The 19,727-nt window shown below is 43.0% G+C and overlaps 1 protein-coding gene across 1 annotated transcript in view; it reads right to left on the reverse strand.

Moving 5' to 3' along the window:
* Positions 1-1,039: 1,039 nt before the first annotated feature.
* The window catches only part of HAPSTR1 (HUWE1 associated protein modifying stress responses), a 30,266-nt gene continuing 11,578 nt past the window's right edge, over positions 1,040-19,727 (reverse strand). The window contains exons 3-4 of the mRNA XM_063143550.1: positions 17,293-17,568; positions 1,040-4,705 (exon numbers count right to left, since the gene is read on the reverse strand). Coding sequence (XP_062999620.1) covers positions 4,461-4,705; positions 17,293-17,568 — 521 coding nt within the window. The 3' untranslated portion in view covers positions 1,040-4,460. The remainder of the gene's footprint in view (positions 4,706-17,292; positions 17,569-19,727) is intronic.

The raw sequence follows: 19,727 nt of genomic DNA on the forward strand, positions 1-19,727 counted from the left end.
GCTGTGTTTTGGAAGTTCTCCCCAGGATAAGGTTAGCCAGTGACCCTGTATTTCCCCTCCCTTTCTGTGCCGCCATCTATGGCTCGGGCTAATGGCACTGCCTCACACTTCATGGAAGTACTCACGCACACTGCTTCCATGCAACGACGTAGAGATCTCAATGACCTCAACTGGTCCATAGAAAATCAATTGTGCCTCCAATCAGTGGGGTGAACAAAATGGCATTTTAGGCCGGGGGTGGGCAGACTTCAGGCTCGCGGGATCTTGGTTTACTTGAACCCCGAGATCCACCAACTGGAGCCTCATGCAAAAGACACACGCCCAGCACTCAAGAAGTCGTAGCCCAAGGCCTTGTTTTGAGTACCAGAAATGAACAGAGCTCACAGTCCTTCTGCTTAAAAATCCCGTTTACTCCAAGCTTTCTTCAGCTGACCAATGTAATTGGAGTGGGGAAACAGTCTGTTGCTGTTCTTAAACTGAGAGCTAGAAAAATTCACCAATCTATTGCAAGCCCCCTGAGATTTAACAATAGATCCAGTTCTATTGGGTGCCCACCTTTACATCACACCATCTTTCTAGCAGAGTTTCTATCCATTTCATACCATTTCTGCTACTCCAACCAACCATGGAGAAAAGACAGAGTTACACAGCACTTCAGTCCTAGTCTCCAAGTAGGCAGCTATAATACTCACAGCCTCAATACAATCCCCTGCAATAGGCGATACTTTCCTTACCCCTGGATGTTTTAAAGGATGGCTGCAGTCATGTACGTGAGGCACTGTCTGAACACTGAAGTTCTACACAAGCCTCAATAAACAATGAGAGTACAGATCTAATAACACACACCAAACTAAGAAACTAATCAATTCCATCTTGGCTTAAAAGAAGGATCTAATATCTATGTATGGGAGATTTTTAACAAGCTATGTTTGCCTTTATGAGAATGTTCACATACCTTCTCGCACTCCCTTTTCTGTCTGCATAAAATGGAAGCTAGGAAAAAAAGTAGGGAGGGGGGAAAACAAACGAGAAAGCAAGATTCGTTTATTTTATTTTATTAGGGTTTTAAAAAGGTATCTATTTCTCCAGCAGGGTAAGTCACATTTGAGGATTGCAGGAGTTCAGTTTCAGACAAAGGAAGGGAAAAAAAATCAGCTTTGCATTACTTCACTATAGCTCAAGTGTTTTAATATTCAAATTGAATTTTAGTAATATGCAAGCCAAGCTCAGCTTCAATGCAGGATACACTATATGTAAAATCTGCCCCACATTCATGTTAAGTTTGGTTTACATGGGGAAAGAGATGAGACAAATATCACCAGAAGGCATTCAATTGAGTCAGATAAAAAAAAAAAAAGCTGAACTGCAAGAGAGTAATTCTCCCACCCCATTCCCAAGCACTAAAGATGTCTGCTTTACAATAGATAGCCTTGATCTTCCAGAATCCACACTGCGTGGGTGACCCATCGAAACAGTCCACATCTGAGCTTTAAAAGTAATCTGCTACACATCGACTTCCCAGATGAGGCCATCATGCAATCTAGGTCGATTTTGGCAGGAGGGTGAACAGTTTGACAGCAAATATGGGGGTTAAAAGAAGCAGTAAAATAAAATTTGTTGAAGACTTACAAGCACACACACTATTAGTGCAGCTAGATTATCAAAGCCTGCTTTTCTCTTTACCAAAAGGGGGGGGGGGAAATGGCACCAAAAATATAAAAAATGCTTGACAAATTTTGTTCAGAGGAGCTAGACTGAAAGCAAACAGCAGAGTTATATTCTATTTGGGAGGGATTGGGGTAAAGAAACGCCACACATCAAGATCTAAATGTTTCCTTCTTTTTGAATTGATTAAGCCATGAAGCAAAGTTATCCCACTCCATCTAGTATCATGGGCTGGGCCCCATTTAACTACTCTGGAGTAAACATACCTCCAATTAACAAAAAACAAAAACAAAACAAAAAAACCCAGTGCTTAGTGAAGTTCCATAAAACCATATCCTACTAATTCTGTACATCTATTAACTAAATCAAGGAGTGAGGGGCTTGGGGAAACAGCAGAGGCAGAAGTCATTATGCTGCTATTTGTCCATTCCAGGCAGATTCCTACCAAAAATACAAGCTATTCTGCCCATTTGGGATTCTCACTTAAGACACCCACTTGCTATGCTTCTGAAGTACCACCTTTTTTTGGCAGAATATACTTTCTTTCTTTCGAGCTACGGTCTTAGTCACTACTGCACACACCAGCCTGAAGTGCAAGTTCTCAAGAGAGAGAAGCTAGTTCTAGATCATATGCAAAGAAACTACAAGTGCCACACAGAAGCCCTATGATATTTTGTTAGGCCAACAGTACTTAAGTTGTTGTACCTACATTGGCAAATCTGTAGAAAATGTGTCCAAGAGACTAAACAGCAAGACTTGAGGTTGGGCTCGTGTGTGTGTGTGTTGTTGTCATTGTTTTTAATCTCACGTAGTTTCATGAACTGCTAACTTCTAGCCCCAGCACCACTTAGCTGATTTATAAACTCTCAAAAGGTGACACTAGCCATTTTAAAAGCTCTGCAAAGCAAGAAATGCAGCATGCTTCTTGCAATGCACGTTCCTGGCCTCAAAAGTTGGATGAGGCACCCTGCGTTTCAAATCAAACTTCTCAACAGTGAGGAGGATGTTGATGCTAAGAGAACATACTCAACTGCGATCCACGGCACCCACACCAGCATGCCACGGATGCTCCTGCACCCCGCAGTCCAGCTGTTTCCCTGCAGCTGCCTGCATTCCAAACACGGAGACTCTCTCTTCCCCCTGCCCCGAAAATGAAGTGCGGAAACCACAGTAGGTAAGGGGAGATTGATCTGTGTCCGCATCTGAATTGTGGCGCATACAGAGGGGTTGAACGAGGGCCCTGGCATTCAGCTGGTCAGGCCAAGCTCTATACAAATTGAATCTCCTTCATGCGAAGCCATTTAAAAGAGGTTAGGATGTCTAAAGACACCCTAAGTAGGTATCAGCCTGTCCACCAGCACTTGATTAAAACAGGACAGAACTCAGGAACCAGGTGGGGGCCGAGACCCTCTGCACCAATGACTGTCTCCAGTTTCTTTTGATGCAGGCCGAGACGTTTAGCCCTTATGTCCCAGTATCCACTAAGCCTCCCTCAAACAAACATTCTCCTAGGCTCATTTAGCCGACTCTGAAAGAATATGGTACATTCAGAAGACTGCTTTACCAAGAGCACCATGGGGGCCCCGACCAATAAAACTTTGCCACTTCTTCTCATTCCATTCCAGGCCAGCTAAACCCCAAGACTTTAGTTTTGGACGGGTTTTGGACCATCGCAGCATCTTGCACTGAAGCCACAGGGTTTCCCAGTGAAGTTTCTTTCACGGGACTTCCAAGGTCCCACTTCTCGCCTCAACTGTGCGGAAAACTACACCAGATGCCTCGGCTGGCTCAGGCCATGCTTCCTTCAGCGGCTCAGAAGTCACACCCCATCATGGAAAGACACAACATCCAATATCCTTTTTAAAACTGCTCCCACCCACCCATTTTCCCTCCACTCATTCCGCAGAGATTAGGGGGTTTTTTTCACAGGAAGTGTACAATACATACCTGTAGCACCTAAACCATCTGCTCTCCAGTTACAGAACATGTTCCTCTCGGGCAATTAATGTAGAATTCTGGTGTTCAATTACAAGGGAATACTCAAATTATAATAGACAATCAACCGAAAATCTTCCAATTGAAGGATCTCATGGGGGTGGGGGAGATTGGGACAACTACCTCAGGAGTTCACACACACAAAGCAAACCCAACGAAGAGCCTTTTAGTATTTAGTGTCCATTGCATAACCATCATAGAACCTCTTTACATGACCACACAGCCACCATCAACTGCTCTGGAAACTTAAAAAAGGGTACAGGCCAATACTAATAACTTGCACACTTACTATATAGAAATTATGTGCCCAGTAGAGCTTTAAAAAGAAAAATATATATATATTCAAAAGGAAGCCTGCAGGTCTTACATGCCAAGTCATGTTTTTGACACTGTTGTCAAAGTGGCAATACTGTTGAAGCAAATATTTAAACACGGCAAGAAATAAAGGACAAAAAAGCATTTCTGTAACCAAATAAACGTCTGATATTTCCTTTTTCCCTTTAAGAATACAAGTAAGGTCACTTTTAGCCTTGGAACAGATGCATGTTCTGCCTGCGATGAGCTTGCTAGCTACTACACAACATTGGAAGTCCTCTGCTAAAGAATCTAATTTGAAGAAAGCTGTAGTTACGAGAAGGATCTACTGTCAGTATGTAAGCTTTCCTTTATGGCAATTATTGATTTTGTAGGACTCGGGAGGAGAGCGCCTCAGGTTCGTTTTCCCAGCGTGATGCTGAGCCTCAAGCAGCATGGCGGTGGGGTGGGGATGAGGAGAAGAGAAGACCAAAAGGTGTTGCCATTTAGATCATACGATTGCGTTTATGGGTCGGGGAGTCCGTAATGCCATCACCGCACTGGGCTGAGGTACGCTTTCTAGTTCCACCATTGTCCAAGTGGAGTGCCATTTCTTCGGATATGAAAGTGTTCAAGTCAACATCATGGAGTCCATTTCTCCTTCGACTACCGTTGGAGCCACTGCTCACGTGAGTGGGCGAGCCCGGGGTACTCGAGCGAACACTTATACTAGCCATTGCACCGCTAAGACCTAGAGGAGGAAAAGAAAACAACAATTAGGGGGGGAAGAAATGTACAGGAAAGTCTCATCTCACTCATAGATTAGGTGATGTGATGTGAAGGGCAAGAAAACATGTGTCCGTGCCACGCCTGCCCCAGGCCTTTATGTCTCTACATGCACCTAAGAACCCTCCCGAACACAGATCAGCTCACATCTGAAGTTGCAGGCTCTCCCCTTGCAAAACATGACTGTCTTGAGTCAGAAATCACAAACAGAGAACAAGTGCCATTTGTAAGCCATTTCCAATTTCAGTAAACAATCCAGGAAAAGTGTTCCTGGTTTTTTTTCTGTGAAAACGCAAACCCATTAACTCTGGATTGTTTGCGGGTTAAACAACCCAGAGTTAACCCAAAAACAAACCATGGGCAAAAACTTGGTTAATTTTCGCCTGTTTCTGGTTTCTCTGGTCATGAAACTGGAAATCACTCCCACATGGAACTCATTTTTGGCAATTCCTGGGTGAAACAATCCAAGAATTGCTCCCATTATGTGCAAACTGTGCTTCTGTTTATTACTTGAGGCTTTCAGGTGCTTAAAAGGGTCCACCATACTTTCCACTTGCCAGAATTTCAGAACAGGGATGGAAAAAATTACGTGAGGCAAGACCATTTCCTCCAAGGCCCGTTAAGAAGGGCGCCCCTCTCACTACAAGATCAAGATCCCCTTCTTCCCCGACCCAATGCAAAGGTGTCCACAACCCATGCCCAACCACTTTAACACAAATGGGCCATGCCTGTTGCGCTTCAGCCAGGACACTTTTTGTTCTCCCATTCAGGCAACACTGGGAAAAGAGCCAGGCTCTTAGTTGCCTTGGTCACCCATGATGTTATGCAAGGGGCTGGGAATTTAAAATATTTTTCCAGCTCTTGTGTTTTGGTCACTTGTTTAAGCCACCTGGGCTATTATTATTTTTCTTATACAAACTGTGCAAGCACATTTGAAGCAAGGCTGGGGGGGGGGGGGGGGAATGGACCCCTGCCACCTTTTTGTGGCATACTGCAAAATTTTCCCATTGGTAAATGGGAGAGTGCTAGTGGCCGGCCCAATGCCCAGTGCTAGATGGGAAATAACACAAAAAGATCCCCAACCCCTTTGGACTGCTGGGCACATCTGGAATTTTGAGAGAGTGCTCTGGCCGCCCTGATAAAATGGTTGGGGGGGGGGCGCGCTTCCCGTTCACAAAATGGCTGCCAAAGCAGGCACAGCCAGTCACAAAACACCCATTTCTAAAGGCAAGCTGGTGAGGCTAAAAGAAAAGTGACATGCCCAAGAATCTAAATACAAGGCAGAGATGGTTGTGAGCTCCACAACACAAGGTACTCTGAGTCCCCTGTTTTCCTATTACGCTCACACTCCAAAGCAGGCAAAAAACACACTACAGCAAAGCAAGCCAGATCTCACGCACACACACTAACCCTAACCCCCATCCAAACACAACACATACAGCACAGGAAAAATACCCCCCTCACTCCCTGCCATCCTCTCTAGCCTTACTCTCAAGATGCTGCACCCCACCCCCTAAGCCCTCCAGGAAGCTACTCATCACCTTCAGCCTGTCTTTTTCTTTATGGAAGGTTGGCCATGCTCCAACCAACCACCAGAGGCATCTTTGGAAATAAACATGATGCTCAAGGCCCGCACATTGCTTTGCAACGCACTGTTCTTCCAACTGGAAAAAAAACATTCTTTTTTTTTAAAAAAAAAAAATCAGGGTTGGGGGAGCAGGAAGCTGGTAGGACACCATGAGAGGTGTCCAGGGCACCACATTGAGGACCCCAACCTTTCGGAAGCTGCAGCTCATGCAAAATGCAGCGGCCAGATTGATTTCGGGAACCAGAAGGTTCGACCATATAACACCTGCTCTGGTCCACTTGCATTGGCTGCCTGTATGTTTCCGAGCCCAATTCAAGGTGCTGGTTTTGACCTATAATGTCTTACACAGCTTGGGACCACAATACCTGACAGAACGCCTCTCCCGACGTGAATATACCCGGCCACTACGTTCAACATCTAAGGTCCTCCTCCGGGTGCCTGCTGGAGTGTGGCAACAAGGGACAGGGCCTTTTCGGTGGTGGCCCCCAGACTATGGAATGATCTCCCTGACGAGGCTCGCCTGGTGCCAACGCTGCTATCTTTCCGGCGCCAGGTTAAGAATTTCCTCTTTGCCCAGGCATATGGTGGCACATCTTAGTCACCCACATATTTAGTTTTTAAATGGTTTTTAATGCTTTATGTGTGTATGTTCTGGGTTTTAAAATTTTAAATTTTGTATAGTTGTTTTTATCTCAATTTTAGAATTTCTGTAAACCACCCAGAGAGCTCTGGCTATGGGGGCGGTATAGAAGTGTAATAAATAAATAAATAAAACTTTCATTGTTTTTGCAAAAGCAAGAACTTGACTGGAATGGGACGCCCCTTTTTAAGAAGCACTGAGGCAGCCCGTGGACACAGCTTGTATAGCTAGTTGGTGGTCTTTCAGCCTAGATAAAGCCGCACATCCTTCTAGAGAATCCTACTGTGCCATAGCCACTTAGTGCTAAAGCTCCTTCCTCCATATTCTTTCACTTCCTGTAAAGTTTTAAGGATCTGACCAACCTGCAGCAGCTGTGCCTACCTTCCCAGCAATGAAAGTTTACAGCATGCTAGTTCTGTGGATAGGCTGTCAATGTTTAAAAACTGAGGACAAAAAGTCAGTAGCACTCCTTGTCCAAGAACATTCTCTTGCCAAACAGCTAGAATGGACGTAGAAAACTGGAGTGGTTCTGGGTGACTATGAATGGGCTGTCAAGACACAAGGTCTCTGCTTTCTTAAGTGGCTATGGTATTGAATAGTCCATACAGTCTAAGGCCTACCCAAGACCTGTCACCTACATGCTTGCAGATTCGGACAGAATGTGCAAGGGGGGAAACCATGCCGGCTGAGGCCATGCACTGTAAAACAAGTTGAGGGCCAAGCTTTTTTCCTACACTGACACACAGCTCAAGTCCATAAGCAAAGTCAGCAGGATCCTTTGACAGACTGCAGCTCAGCCCTGCACTATACATTTGGATTTTGACAGAGTATCAGCCCAGCGATCCTCAACAAGCTATTCCAAAGTTCTTCCTAGACTGTAGGAGTTGGCAAAAGCCATTACAGAGCTATGTCTGCACCTTGCTCAATGTACTGTTTCAGAACCTAAGCAGCAAAACGGGAGCTTTGTAAAATCTTCCGAATATCTCTGCTGCTATAAGTGCAACATAATCTTATGGCTGTTTATCTGAAAGGCCGTATTCTCCCATATGAGCCTGCCTGTGCTCTGAAACTTCTGGGGAGGCCTTTCTCTCAGTCCCACCAACATCCCAGGCACGCCTGATGGGTACGCGGGAGAGGGCCTTCTCGGTGGCTGCTCCAAGGCTCTGGAACTCCCTTCCCATGGAGGCTAGGCTGGCTCCCTCTGTGCTACAGTTTTGGAGGCAGGCAAACACTTTTTTGTTTCAGCAGGCTTTTGGAACTATACTGGACCTGTGTTAAGGTATTGGATTCCCCCCCCCCTTTTTTTTTTAATCTGTTACAGTTTTTTTAAAAAAAAAATTAACATGTTTTTAATTTTACTGTAGGTTTAATTCTATTTTAACTTTTGTAATTTATATTTATATGTTTTAATTATACATGTTTTAATCTTGTAAACTGCCTTGAGTCCCAGTACTGGGGAAAAAGGAGGGATAATAATAATGATGATGATGATGATGATGTCTGAGATTAAAGCAATCTTTCAAGACATACATGTGAAAAGAGATAAAGCTCTACCTTGAATACCTTCAAGATACAATAACGTATTAGCACACTAACATAGTGGACAGCCGTAATTGCAAATCAGAATGGGATACCATGGTTTAACCCCAGTTATGGTGTACAGTAAGTAACCAAAGGAAGTGAGGCAGGTGGCTACTAGGAGCAGGGCTTTCTCCGCTGTGGCACTCCGGCTGTGGAATGAGCTCCCCAGAGAGGTCCGCCTGTACTCCTTTCGTCACCAGCTGAAGACCTTTTTATTCTCTCAGTATTTTAACACTTAATTTTAACTTAAATTTAAATTTTACTGTTCTAACTCTGTATTTTAATCTTATATCAATTTTTGCTGTGTGGTTTTATCCTGGTTGTGCTTTTTATACTGTATTTTCTATTTGTATTTTTAGACTGTTGGTTGTTTTATTATGGTTTAAATTTTTGTGAACCGCCCAGAGAGCTTTGGCTATTGGGCGGTATAAAAATGTAATAAATAAATAAATAAATAAATACATTAGAGAAGGAAGCAGACTCATCCAAGGCAACGATGTCTGAACCCGGCCAAGAACACCTTCCATAAAAACATATGATCATAAGAAATGCCGCTACAGCCAAGGAGTCGTTACAAACCCAAGCGAGAGATGCTTAAACCTCTGAACCATTTAAATAATTCAGCTGACCAATTCATTAGAGGTTAAGTGATCAGATTTAAGTAAGTTTGCATAGTACTGAAATCTGTCAGAAACGAAATGGTAAGACCACCTAATATTTTATTCCTACCAAACCTCAAAGAATACTGCTCTTAACCCAACCCATTAAAGTTTATCCTTGCTTTTGAAAGTTTGATTTTTCTCTACAAATTAAGTTCACAGCCCAACAATGAAGTACACTGTATGTCTTTTTCTTACTTGCACAATAAGTTGTATTAATAAAATGACCGTGTCACATTTCTGCAAATGGGTAGCTCTAAGAATCATCAATACGAGGCCTTACCACCTAATTCAATCTTATTACACTGCTTCAAGGTTTCATCATTTAGCTTTTCAACTTTTAATAGGATACACAAGTTGTACTAAAACCATGGGATTAATCCTGGAACGCACAAGTTTTGACAACTTTGTCTCAAAAAAAGAAGAAGTCAATAGCACTCCTTGTCCAAGAGCATGGCTGAAATTACATTGCGTCAACATGCACTGTGAGCCTTGGCAATACTTGTTTACTGAAACAGTTGAATTGTTATGACTAACGGCTAACACAATAAAATTGAATGTATGTCAACACTATCTGGTTTAGAAGGCACCTGCAAGCCAGCAGTATGCCAACAGACTAAAGCAATTGACAACCCACTGAACAGCATTGGATAAGAATCCAGAAGGGAAGCAATATTAATCTCTTGTGACAATGAACCCTGTGACACTTTTAAAAAGTATGCCAGATACACATCTGCGTACAGACGCTTTTGCTCTTAGTCAGGAAGGTGACATGGACTCATGTGTTTGCAGTTATTCACTTCCAGGTCTGACAACTGCAGGAGGGGATTGCAACTAGAGATCTAAAGGCCTGGGAAAAGTGTGTGTGTGTGTGTGTGTGTGTGTGTGTGTGTGTGAGAGAGAGAGAGAGAGAGAGAGAGAGAGAGAGAGAGAGAGAGAGAGAGAGAGAGAGAATGGCCCCCATAAAGGTTGTTTCCCCCGATTTTTCAAACAGAAAAAAAATGGAAATTTGAAAGAATGCTGAAGCATTCTTAGGGAATTTGTAAAATGTGTAATATGCCTTAAGACAAATCCATTATGCATTTCTTTTCCTGGAGTTCAATATTTTCAGTGTTTAACTTAATCCAATTATGCTGCTAATCCTTAAGACTGACTGTTTCTATGTAAATACACTCTTGTTTACTGCAACATTTGCGGTTTCTATTTTCAACTTCTACCCCACTTTACTTCTCAGATGACAAAAAGATACATGTGCTTAGATGCATAGTGGTTCAGCAGTTTGGAGCTCTCTCGCTATCCACAATTTTGCTTGTACAAAAGTGACATTTATACTTTTGAGCTTGCAAACCCAACAGTAAGTTCCACTAAACAGAGTGGGTGTTTCTTCTGGTAAACATGCACAGGATTGTAAATTTCATAAATGCCAAATAGCAGCATTTTATAAGCTAAATTATAAATGATGCACTTGGTGTTAAGTATTAAGTTTGATGGGGGGGGGGGCAATTTTCCATGACGTCAAAACCTCCAGGGATTTTGCATTTCTACCCGGAACCAGCCGCAATCAAATGTGAGAAACATGCCTTTGGGCTCCTCTCCTACTCTGAAAATACTTCCAAGTGGTGTCAAATTAGGCATGGGGTTGGGGCAGTGCCCTTCTCAGGAGGAGCCCCTGAGCCCTCAACCCTGGCATATGTGCAAGGAATACCAGCCTCTCCCACTCCTGTCCTGGGCCCTGATGAGAGCCAACACACACACACACACAGAATACCTCCCAAATGCAATGCTCAGTAATAAGCTGTGCTACGCAATAGATTCCTAGAGGAAGAGCAGGCAACCAAGTTCCACACACAGGAGAACAGTAAACGTGTTTCCTTAGAGTTGGTCTCCATTATGCGTTTCATGAATTTACACAAGGATGTGGCAAGTTTGCCTTTTCAGTTAAGCCAATGGCTTAAAATTCCATGGTACCTTCTGAAGACTCTGGTCTTGAACACCGTGAAAAAACCCTCTCGGAGGTCCACCAATTCAGTCACCAAAGGCCTTCACTCCTTTCCCCTGAACAGCCACCTTCAATCTAGGATTGCCCAGAATGTCCTCCTCCAATCCCCACATTCACAGGAAACTCAAAAAGGGAGGGGTTTTCTCTATGTTGCATGCAGGAGACCAACCCCTTCCAAACCCTAGACGTTCACGGTAGGCACAAGGTCAGGTTCACAAAGTGCTGTTTGCACCTCAGTGAGGTAAGTCACGTCCCCTCTCTCACATTCTCTACACAAGAAGACAACTCAGGGAGAAGGGGTGGCAGTAATCACAAGTAATGTCTAGCCAAAAAATGCCAAGCCAAAAAATCGGGGACCCAAAATCTGAAGGATTTTATCTCTCTGTCCTGAAAGCTACACTGTCAATATTAAAATGTGTGACGGCTGAAGTCCACAGCTAACAGAACCTAGGTCTTGGCAATAGGGAGTGAAACAGAGAGCCTTTCAAGTGGACCGCAACCCACGGCCCTCACCTGTTCGTAACAGCTCTCTTGCTAGTTATGCAAGTTTACAACAGTCCATGGTAAACTAAAGGGAATGTGCTCGCTCGTCCTTAAAGAAGCTATATCAAAATAGAAGATGAAGACGTTAACCTCACTTTTTGATACTATCGCAGGAAACTTGTAGACAAATATACAGGACATGCGGAGGTACCTTAAGGATACTTCAAGTTCTCAAACGATTAGGAGACTTGCCACAAGCCAGGCATTTGCCCCAAAGTTCCAGCCCCTTCTACTGATTACAGGCTGCATAAAGCAACCAGGAAAAAATAACTCCTGACCCGCACCACTAACCTTGAGCTTAAGAAATCTGCAATGTTGGCTGCTGCCAAAATGTCACTGGGAAAACAGACTCCAAGTTGCTCACAACAGCACTGGATACAATGACTGGGATCTGATAAACTGCAGAGTTAGTTTTGTACAATTGAGGTAGGTTCTTTCCAGCAGCAGTCCCTTCCTGCCCCATAGCAATCTGCTCTGAGAATGGGGAAGCTTTCAGGAGTGCCTTCTCCCTTAGCAACCTGCCCACAAGAAACTATAGTGCAACTGGTGTCCAACAGGAGAAGAGCCTTTAGGGTAGTGGCCCCTTCTCTTTGGAGTACCCTGTTCCTGGAGGCCAGGCAGGCGTCAACATTGCGCGGTTTCCGGCGCCTCCTGAAAACAACTTTTCCAGGAAGCATTCCTCAACTGACTAGCCACCCGTTTTTATTTGGATTCCATTTTAAATTGAACAATTTTAACTTGCTGTTTTAATCTTTTTACTGTTTTATTCATAGGTTCACCACTCTGAAATCTACTTTAAATATGGAACAGTATATAAAGATTGTGACACTTCAGGCTCTGTGGTTAGCAAAATTGTGGTTTTCTGGGGTTAGCACTAACTACAAGCCGTGCTGTCTCACACAACACTTTATGCCACGGTTAGAGCTGCTAACCCTGCTGTAGATGGTCTGACGGGTTAGTGAGTGAGCAGGGCAAAATGCATCACACAAGGCACCTTAAACCTTGCTGCTTAACCAAAAGCCTTAACTAGCAGGGTTTAAGATGTCTTCTGATCTCACAGGGTTGTTGTGAGAATAAATGGAGGGGAGATCACATATACCATCTTGTGTTCCTTGAAGGAAGAGGTGGGATGTAGAGATAACAAGTTAGTATTTTGACAGAAATACTAACTAAAGTGGGATGGCCCCAGAGAAGGTACAGGTAATAATAATAATAATAATAATAATAATAATAATAATAATAATTTCTGACCCGCCTCCCCATTTTGATCGAGGCGGGGAACAACATTAAGTAGAAAATACATAAAATACTAGTACTGGGGATCCTGGAGAGGGATCTCCAATAGTAACTGTACTACAATCAAATCAAGAATATAATTCTTCCTTGCCAGGAGATATTCCTAGGACTCCTCCTACACTACAGTTAAATACCAGTTGTGAATCCAGATCAGATTCTACAAACCACTCCAAAGCGGAAAGCACAGCTTGTCTAGCAACAGATGTCAAGATTCGCTCGTGACACAAAACAGGGGCAGGGTTCTCCGTGCCCAGGAAGGAACTTGAGAAATGCATTTACCAAAGTGGATCTGCAACACTGAGGTTTTCAGCAGAAGCTGGGTGTTCATTTAGCTGACTCAAACTCGGGAGCATTATTGTTGACAACCTGTCATGACTGGCCAGATGTTGGCAGACCAAGCCTCCCCCACTTACATCCTGGACTACATTCTTGAACAGGGGATTCAGACACATCCTACCCACCCAATCTAAACTTTTACTAGAAAAAGTTGCGGCCCTTCATAGGTTGTTGGATTGCAACTGCCATCAGCTCTAGCCAGCATAGCCGACGGTGAGGGATGACCGGCGTTTGAATCCACCCCTGGTCTAAATCTTAATGTTTTGAAACAGCAGTCTGAGGTTTTAAGACTATGAACTGAGAAAACTATGCCACCTTTGTAACCTATTTAATTCCCAACATAGCTGAAATGTTTGGGTAAGGACCTTAGAAACACATCTCAAGTAGCCTGCACACAACTTGTGCAGTCTCAAGATCACACAGCTTTATAACTAACCCCACCCACCCCACATTCCACAGGCTCCCTTTCCTAGTAGTATGAGGCCAGGTGTTAGGTTGTACATTATTTCTAATGGTTTCCATTGGCAAAGACTTGTGTGGAAGCCTGCCAACGCTATAGAAAACTCAAAGAAAAAGGTCTGCTATACTGTAGCTGTGACAAAGGTATCCAGGAACATTGCTGTAACTGATGTCAAATTAAAAGTATTAGGCTCAATTCTCCAGTGAGACAAGAGATTAACTTGTTCAGATTGTTAAACTGTGAATATGCAGAATACTGTGACAATCAAGCTGGTGATGTGATGCATACTTATAGCAAATTTCCCTAAGTGTAAATCCTTACACAGACAAAATGGCATCATCTATGTAAAAGGGGGAAGTGACAGCAGGCTTCTGGGAACCCCACATTTTGCAGAAGTACACCAAAAAAATATTTAGAAAAAAAGGTGGGGGGAACAGCCCAATGAATACTGAGCATGCTCTATGGACACATCTCTATGCTAAAGGTTGGGGAACAAAACATTGAGGTGATGAGAGAATGGAGAATCCTGGAATGGGTATGGCTGGCTGGCAGGCCCCCCCAAATAGGTTCTACTTGTTTTCATGTTGTACACAAACCTGTAGTGACCTAAAGTAATTTCTTACTCTCAAGCCACAGAAAGGCAGAAATGTCTCAATTACCACCTTCAGGCCTGACATCTCTCCAGTTACTGCCTTCAGTGACGTGTGGTTTTTATTTATTTTTCTACACCAGTCACCTTAAGTGGCCTCTGGTTTGTGCCCATTTTTCAGGAAACACTGCAGCAGGAACAAATTGATTCACGGGAAGCTAACAGTTACACCCAGAACACAAAACCGAGAAGACACAGTTCCCTTGGAGGCTTCGCTGGCACTTTCAGAATCAAACTGAACAGGCTGCTCCTACAACTGCTAGTGGCCAGCATACGGGCCTAGATTCGAAAGTCTAGAGCAATGCCCCTCTCTTCATCCACAGAATTCTGGCCAATCGCAGCTATAATTCAATACCGGAAGTTGAGGTTGTTTGCTGCAGGCTTGTCATTACTGCTCACGGCCCAAGGACCAAGACAAACCTGTAAAACCTGAAACCAAAACAACACTGCCTTCAACTGAGTCATGCCAATGATGTACACCTACCTAGCCTAATACTGTTTACTCTGACCGGCATCAGCTTTCTGGAGTCTGAGCCCAGCCTCAGAGATCCTTTAACTGGAGGTGCAGGAAGCTGAACTTTATGGCGCACACTGTTGAACTACTAGTCCCATCCCACACACAAGTTCCCCACAATAGATTTAAACAGATGCCCCAACATGTACAGAGCAGAAACCTTGAGGAAGAACAGAATGCCCAGAGCCATTTTGACTGTTTTAGTGGAGAGGGAAGCATTCATGTTTATTTAGTGGACATTTCTTTTGCTATTGAGCCAGAAGGACAGCCTGCCATTACAGCTAGGGAGGTAAGGGTCCACTTTTGCAACCCTAAGAAGTAACACTTCCCATTCTCATCATGCCCTGAGAAAGCTAGCAGAGGGGGAAAGAAAGGATACTACAAATGTGGCATTTTAACCCTAATTCCAAGTGTACACCAAGCCAAAAGTTTAAATCAATAACAAAAGGTCAATTGTATTACACTGCAATTCAGGATATTCTCCTCTCACATCGTTATTTAGTAGGCTACAGAGTTAGGTTCTGAAACCAAGACTATGCTGACAGTTATGAAAGAAACCACTAATGCAGATTTAGGGTCACCACTACACAAGCAGGTACTGAAAGCTTGTTTCTACTTTGCTTCTAGAGTAGTGGGTTGGGTTGTGGGGGGGGAGAGATACTAGCTGAAGTGATCTCGTCTAAAGTATGCAACCCAGGTCACATAAAACGTAAAACTTTCTACAGTGCAAGTTGTGAACTTTAAAAGCAAGTTTATTAGAAATGCGCCCTTTCATTTCTAAAGCTCAAGAGCGGAAAGAAAGTTAAATGTTTATGATTACACCAAGTAATTAAAATAAAATCTTGCACAAGTCTGGACAATTTATAAAGGCACTCCAGCTCTCGCTTCTCAAGACATTAGATTTATACAACTTCCTACAACCAGAATGGTTCTTCGGCACAGTGGACGGCTAGCCACTTAATCCTATAGCAATGGTAAGGCTCCATAGGGTATAACTCCATAGGGTATAACTCCATAGGGAGTTATAGGCTTGATCAGTACCAGAATGGGAAACCAAACCGCTTGGGAGCACCAAGTAAACTACTCTGAATGTTCCAGAAGAAGAGCATGACTGCTTCTTCCAAATGCACACCTTGAAACACTCGGAACACTCACAAACATGGCCTGTATATCTCTCCCCAAAAACTAAGTTATGAGAGGTAATTTATAGAAGAGAGCCTGCAATTGTTCTAGATGAGCACTTGCTTAAGAAACCCCAACTCTCATTCCCCTTATTCCAACAAATGCAAGGGACCTTTACTGGTTTTCTATTTCAGTTGCACTTAGCCTGCACTTCTAATTTGGACATAGGGATCATTTCATAATGAACAAAAAAAGACGAAGTTTAGTATTTAGGAACAAGCAAAGAATGGTGTTTCAGAGGGAAGTATTCCCCCCCCACACCTTTAAAAATAATGAAACTGAAGAATCCCAGGCAAGTTAGTACAGGGTTTCTGTTTCTCTATGACCAGAAAGTCTTTGAAAGCTTAAGTACAAATTCATTTGACCACCAGCCAACTACAGATTCCAAATTCACAAAAGCTTAGCCACAGAGATCATGCATCATATTAACAAATAGAGCATGGATAAGAGCCTCAGTGCATGCTATGCAAGGTATCAGCCACTGTACCAAAGCGAAAAGTCTATGAAGCTGGAGCTATTTGCCTCTAAGCTACACTTAAGAGTTCATCCCCAAATTACATTACTCTTGTGTACATACCCTGTGAAAGACAAAGGAAAATGGCTGAAACCCTGGCTTAAATTAAAAAGCCACCTGAGCAAGGCTGTCAAGACAACCTGAATGCCAGGCTTGGAAGATGCCCAGTTTTCTAACTGGAATGGGGAGGGGGGGGGTGGAGAGAAATTGTGACCAACTCCTTTTCTTTCCTAGTGGATCATATTGCATAAGCTCTACTCAACTGATAACAAGCAGGTCAAAGAGGAAGGAATACCAGTTTTCAGCTGCAGCACCCCTTAAATATCAATGCCGAATAGTCACTGCAAAAAGTGCACTTTGGCTTTTAACTAGGTGCACATACAAGCAGCAGCAAACCCCTGTTCATGCTACTGTATCCTACTGTACACAATACAAATGAAACACCAACATATTGAGGACAAGTCCATTGACTGCCATTACTGTTGATGTTAGCGGCCGTAACACCTCATAGCTATTAATAGAGTTAAGAATGTAGAGATGCACTTCACACCCAATTCCTATCAAAAATACTGAAAAAGGCAGGACAATTACCATGGAGCGCTATGGCTTCTCGGAAGGGCTGCAAGTCTGTCTCTACAGAGGAGCTAGTTTCTGTTGAAGTAGCTCGGTTAGGGGATACTACAGTCAGTCTTGGGGGAGCTCTAGAGTTTCGTGGAGGAGGAGCTTTCCCACACAGGAAGCTGATTAAGTCTTCTCTGCGAATAGTTCTTCTGCGCTTTTTAACCCAAGCCAACACATCCTTATTACGACGCTGATAGCCAATATGGATTCCTACATCGAAACTCCGCTGATGGGCATCCACGCTTTCTGGAAAAAGAGAGACAACAGTATTAGGGGCTGATAATCACATGTGTTAAGCACACAGTCACATTTTTAACCTTCCTGCGAAGAACTGCGTTCTATGTACAGTGCATTTTTAAGCCTCCCTTCACCCTTTTTCAACGAGTTGCAAGCATTTGAAAGTGTGCTTTTTAAACCCTCTCAGCCCTGTATGAAGTGCATCTTTGCTCATACGTGTCATTCTAAAGTTAGAAAGTTGTGCTAGCACGTTCCTGCCTCCCTGCAGCAACAACTCCGGTTTGCAAAACTAAGGATAGAGGTGCAAGAGAAAGTAATACATGCTCCGTAAAGAAAAGGGTGTTCTCTAATATTGGCTTTGCCTATCTCCTGAGGGAGGAGGCCATAAAGGCAAACAGACGCCTTGTTTTCTTCTGTACTTATGATTACGTAGCTGGAAACACCCGTCTCTCCTGAACCCTTCTCCCTCCTACCTCAGTCCACAACACAAATCCCTTTCAACTTTAGTCTGCTTAAAAAATTGTACATACACACCACAAACATAGTAATTACATAGTAATCATGAAATGAAGAGTATTATTTTGATTTTTAAAACAGATAAGCCACTGCCGAAGTAAGATTAACAAAAGGTTCTTGACACATTACTATGTGATTGCTTTGCATTGTCAGGGCAAGCAGCATGGAAAGGCAGCGTTAGACACTGTTAAAGGTTGCATGCAAGCCTTGTTGCACATGGGCCATGTGAAGGAGCGTCTTCTCCCACAACTAAGCAAACAGATGGTAACTTTTAAAGCAAGCAAATTATAACTTTTGAGTGGTGGTAATGCTCATTAACTTGAAGCAGACGAAAGATTTTGCAATCAAAAATGTACATGTGATATCAGCTTAAGGGTTTGTAATATCCCACAGTTGAGCAGGCTCTTGACATTAGATGGAGGAAAGTACAGAACATTAAGCCACAAAAGGGTTACTACCTACACTGGGGTCTGAAATGCTACTCATACAGGAGGAGCAAGTCATTAATGTTTAGGAGGAGTGAAACCTATGAAATCTTGGAAGAGAAGTCATTTACACAGAAATACTCATCTATTCTATCAAAATCTAGTCTTGCTTTTACAGCCGTTTGTTTCTCAAGGCATGCCACGGGTTTTTCCGAAAGGGAAGCTAGGCTAAGAAAAGGAAAATCATTTGACCTGCCTAGGCCAATGCAGGGAGTCTGACACTGGTTTGACTCATACAAGCCAAATTGTTACTGAGCCAGTTCACACACTCATGCTTATCACTCGATGACAGTATTATTATTGCTGTATTGTATTATTGTATTGTATTATTATTATTACTATTATATTTATTTGTATCCCGCCTTTTGCCCAATACTAGGCCTCATGCAGATCATCAGTACACACTGCATGTATGAACAAGCTACCCCAGATCAAGTTTCCATATCACTTCTGCTCAAATGTCTCAGTTCACACATTCAGCTGTAAGAAACACAGTGTGTTGAAGGAGTGTTGAAGTTTTCACATAATTATAAGGTGAACCAGACCTTGAGAAGAAATCAAGGCTTCCAAACACAGTACACAGAGGAATTCCCAGGAGAATGCTATGGAGCCCTGCAATCCTGAGTTAAACCAGTAACTGTACTTTCTCCCATGTATCAGAATAGCCACAAATGACAATAAAATTGCTTTAGAAGTTAGCTGTACATACGCCATCCAAACAATTTTTAGAAACTGTTCATTTCTTCCAGTTCAAAAGAGCACTAGGTAAGCTGAACTACCGTATTTCTTCGATTCTAAGAGACCATCAATTGGAAGACGCACACTAATTTCAGTACCACCAACAGAAAAAAAGCTTTGATTCGAAGAAATAATAAACACACCCACGATTCTAAGACGCACCCCGTTTTTAGAGATGTTTATATGGGGGGAAAAGTGTGTCTTAGAAACAAAGAAATACGGTATGTGAAAGTCACACAAGAAAAGCAGTACCTGAGAGACTGGGGTGTGAGGTTAAACCAATCCTTTAATGAAATGCATTTTCCATATTGGATATGCTTGGAATATCCTTAAGACATTCTAGCATATTGCGCCAAACCAGACACACAATGCACAGATTTTGACACAGAGCTCTAGAATAGCTATTCAATATTCACAACGTGACTCTAT

The sequence above is a fragment of the Elgaria multicarinata genome, chromosome 17 (assembly GCF_023053635.1).
Source record: "Elgaria multicarinata webbii isolate HBS135686 ecotype San Diego chromosome 17, rElgMul1.1.pri, whole genome shotgun sequence".
NCBI lineage: Eukaryota > Metazoa > Chordata > Lepidosauria > Squamata > Anguidae > Elgaria > Elgaria multicarinata.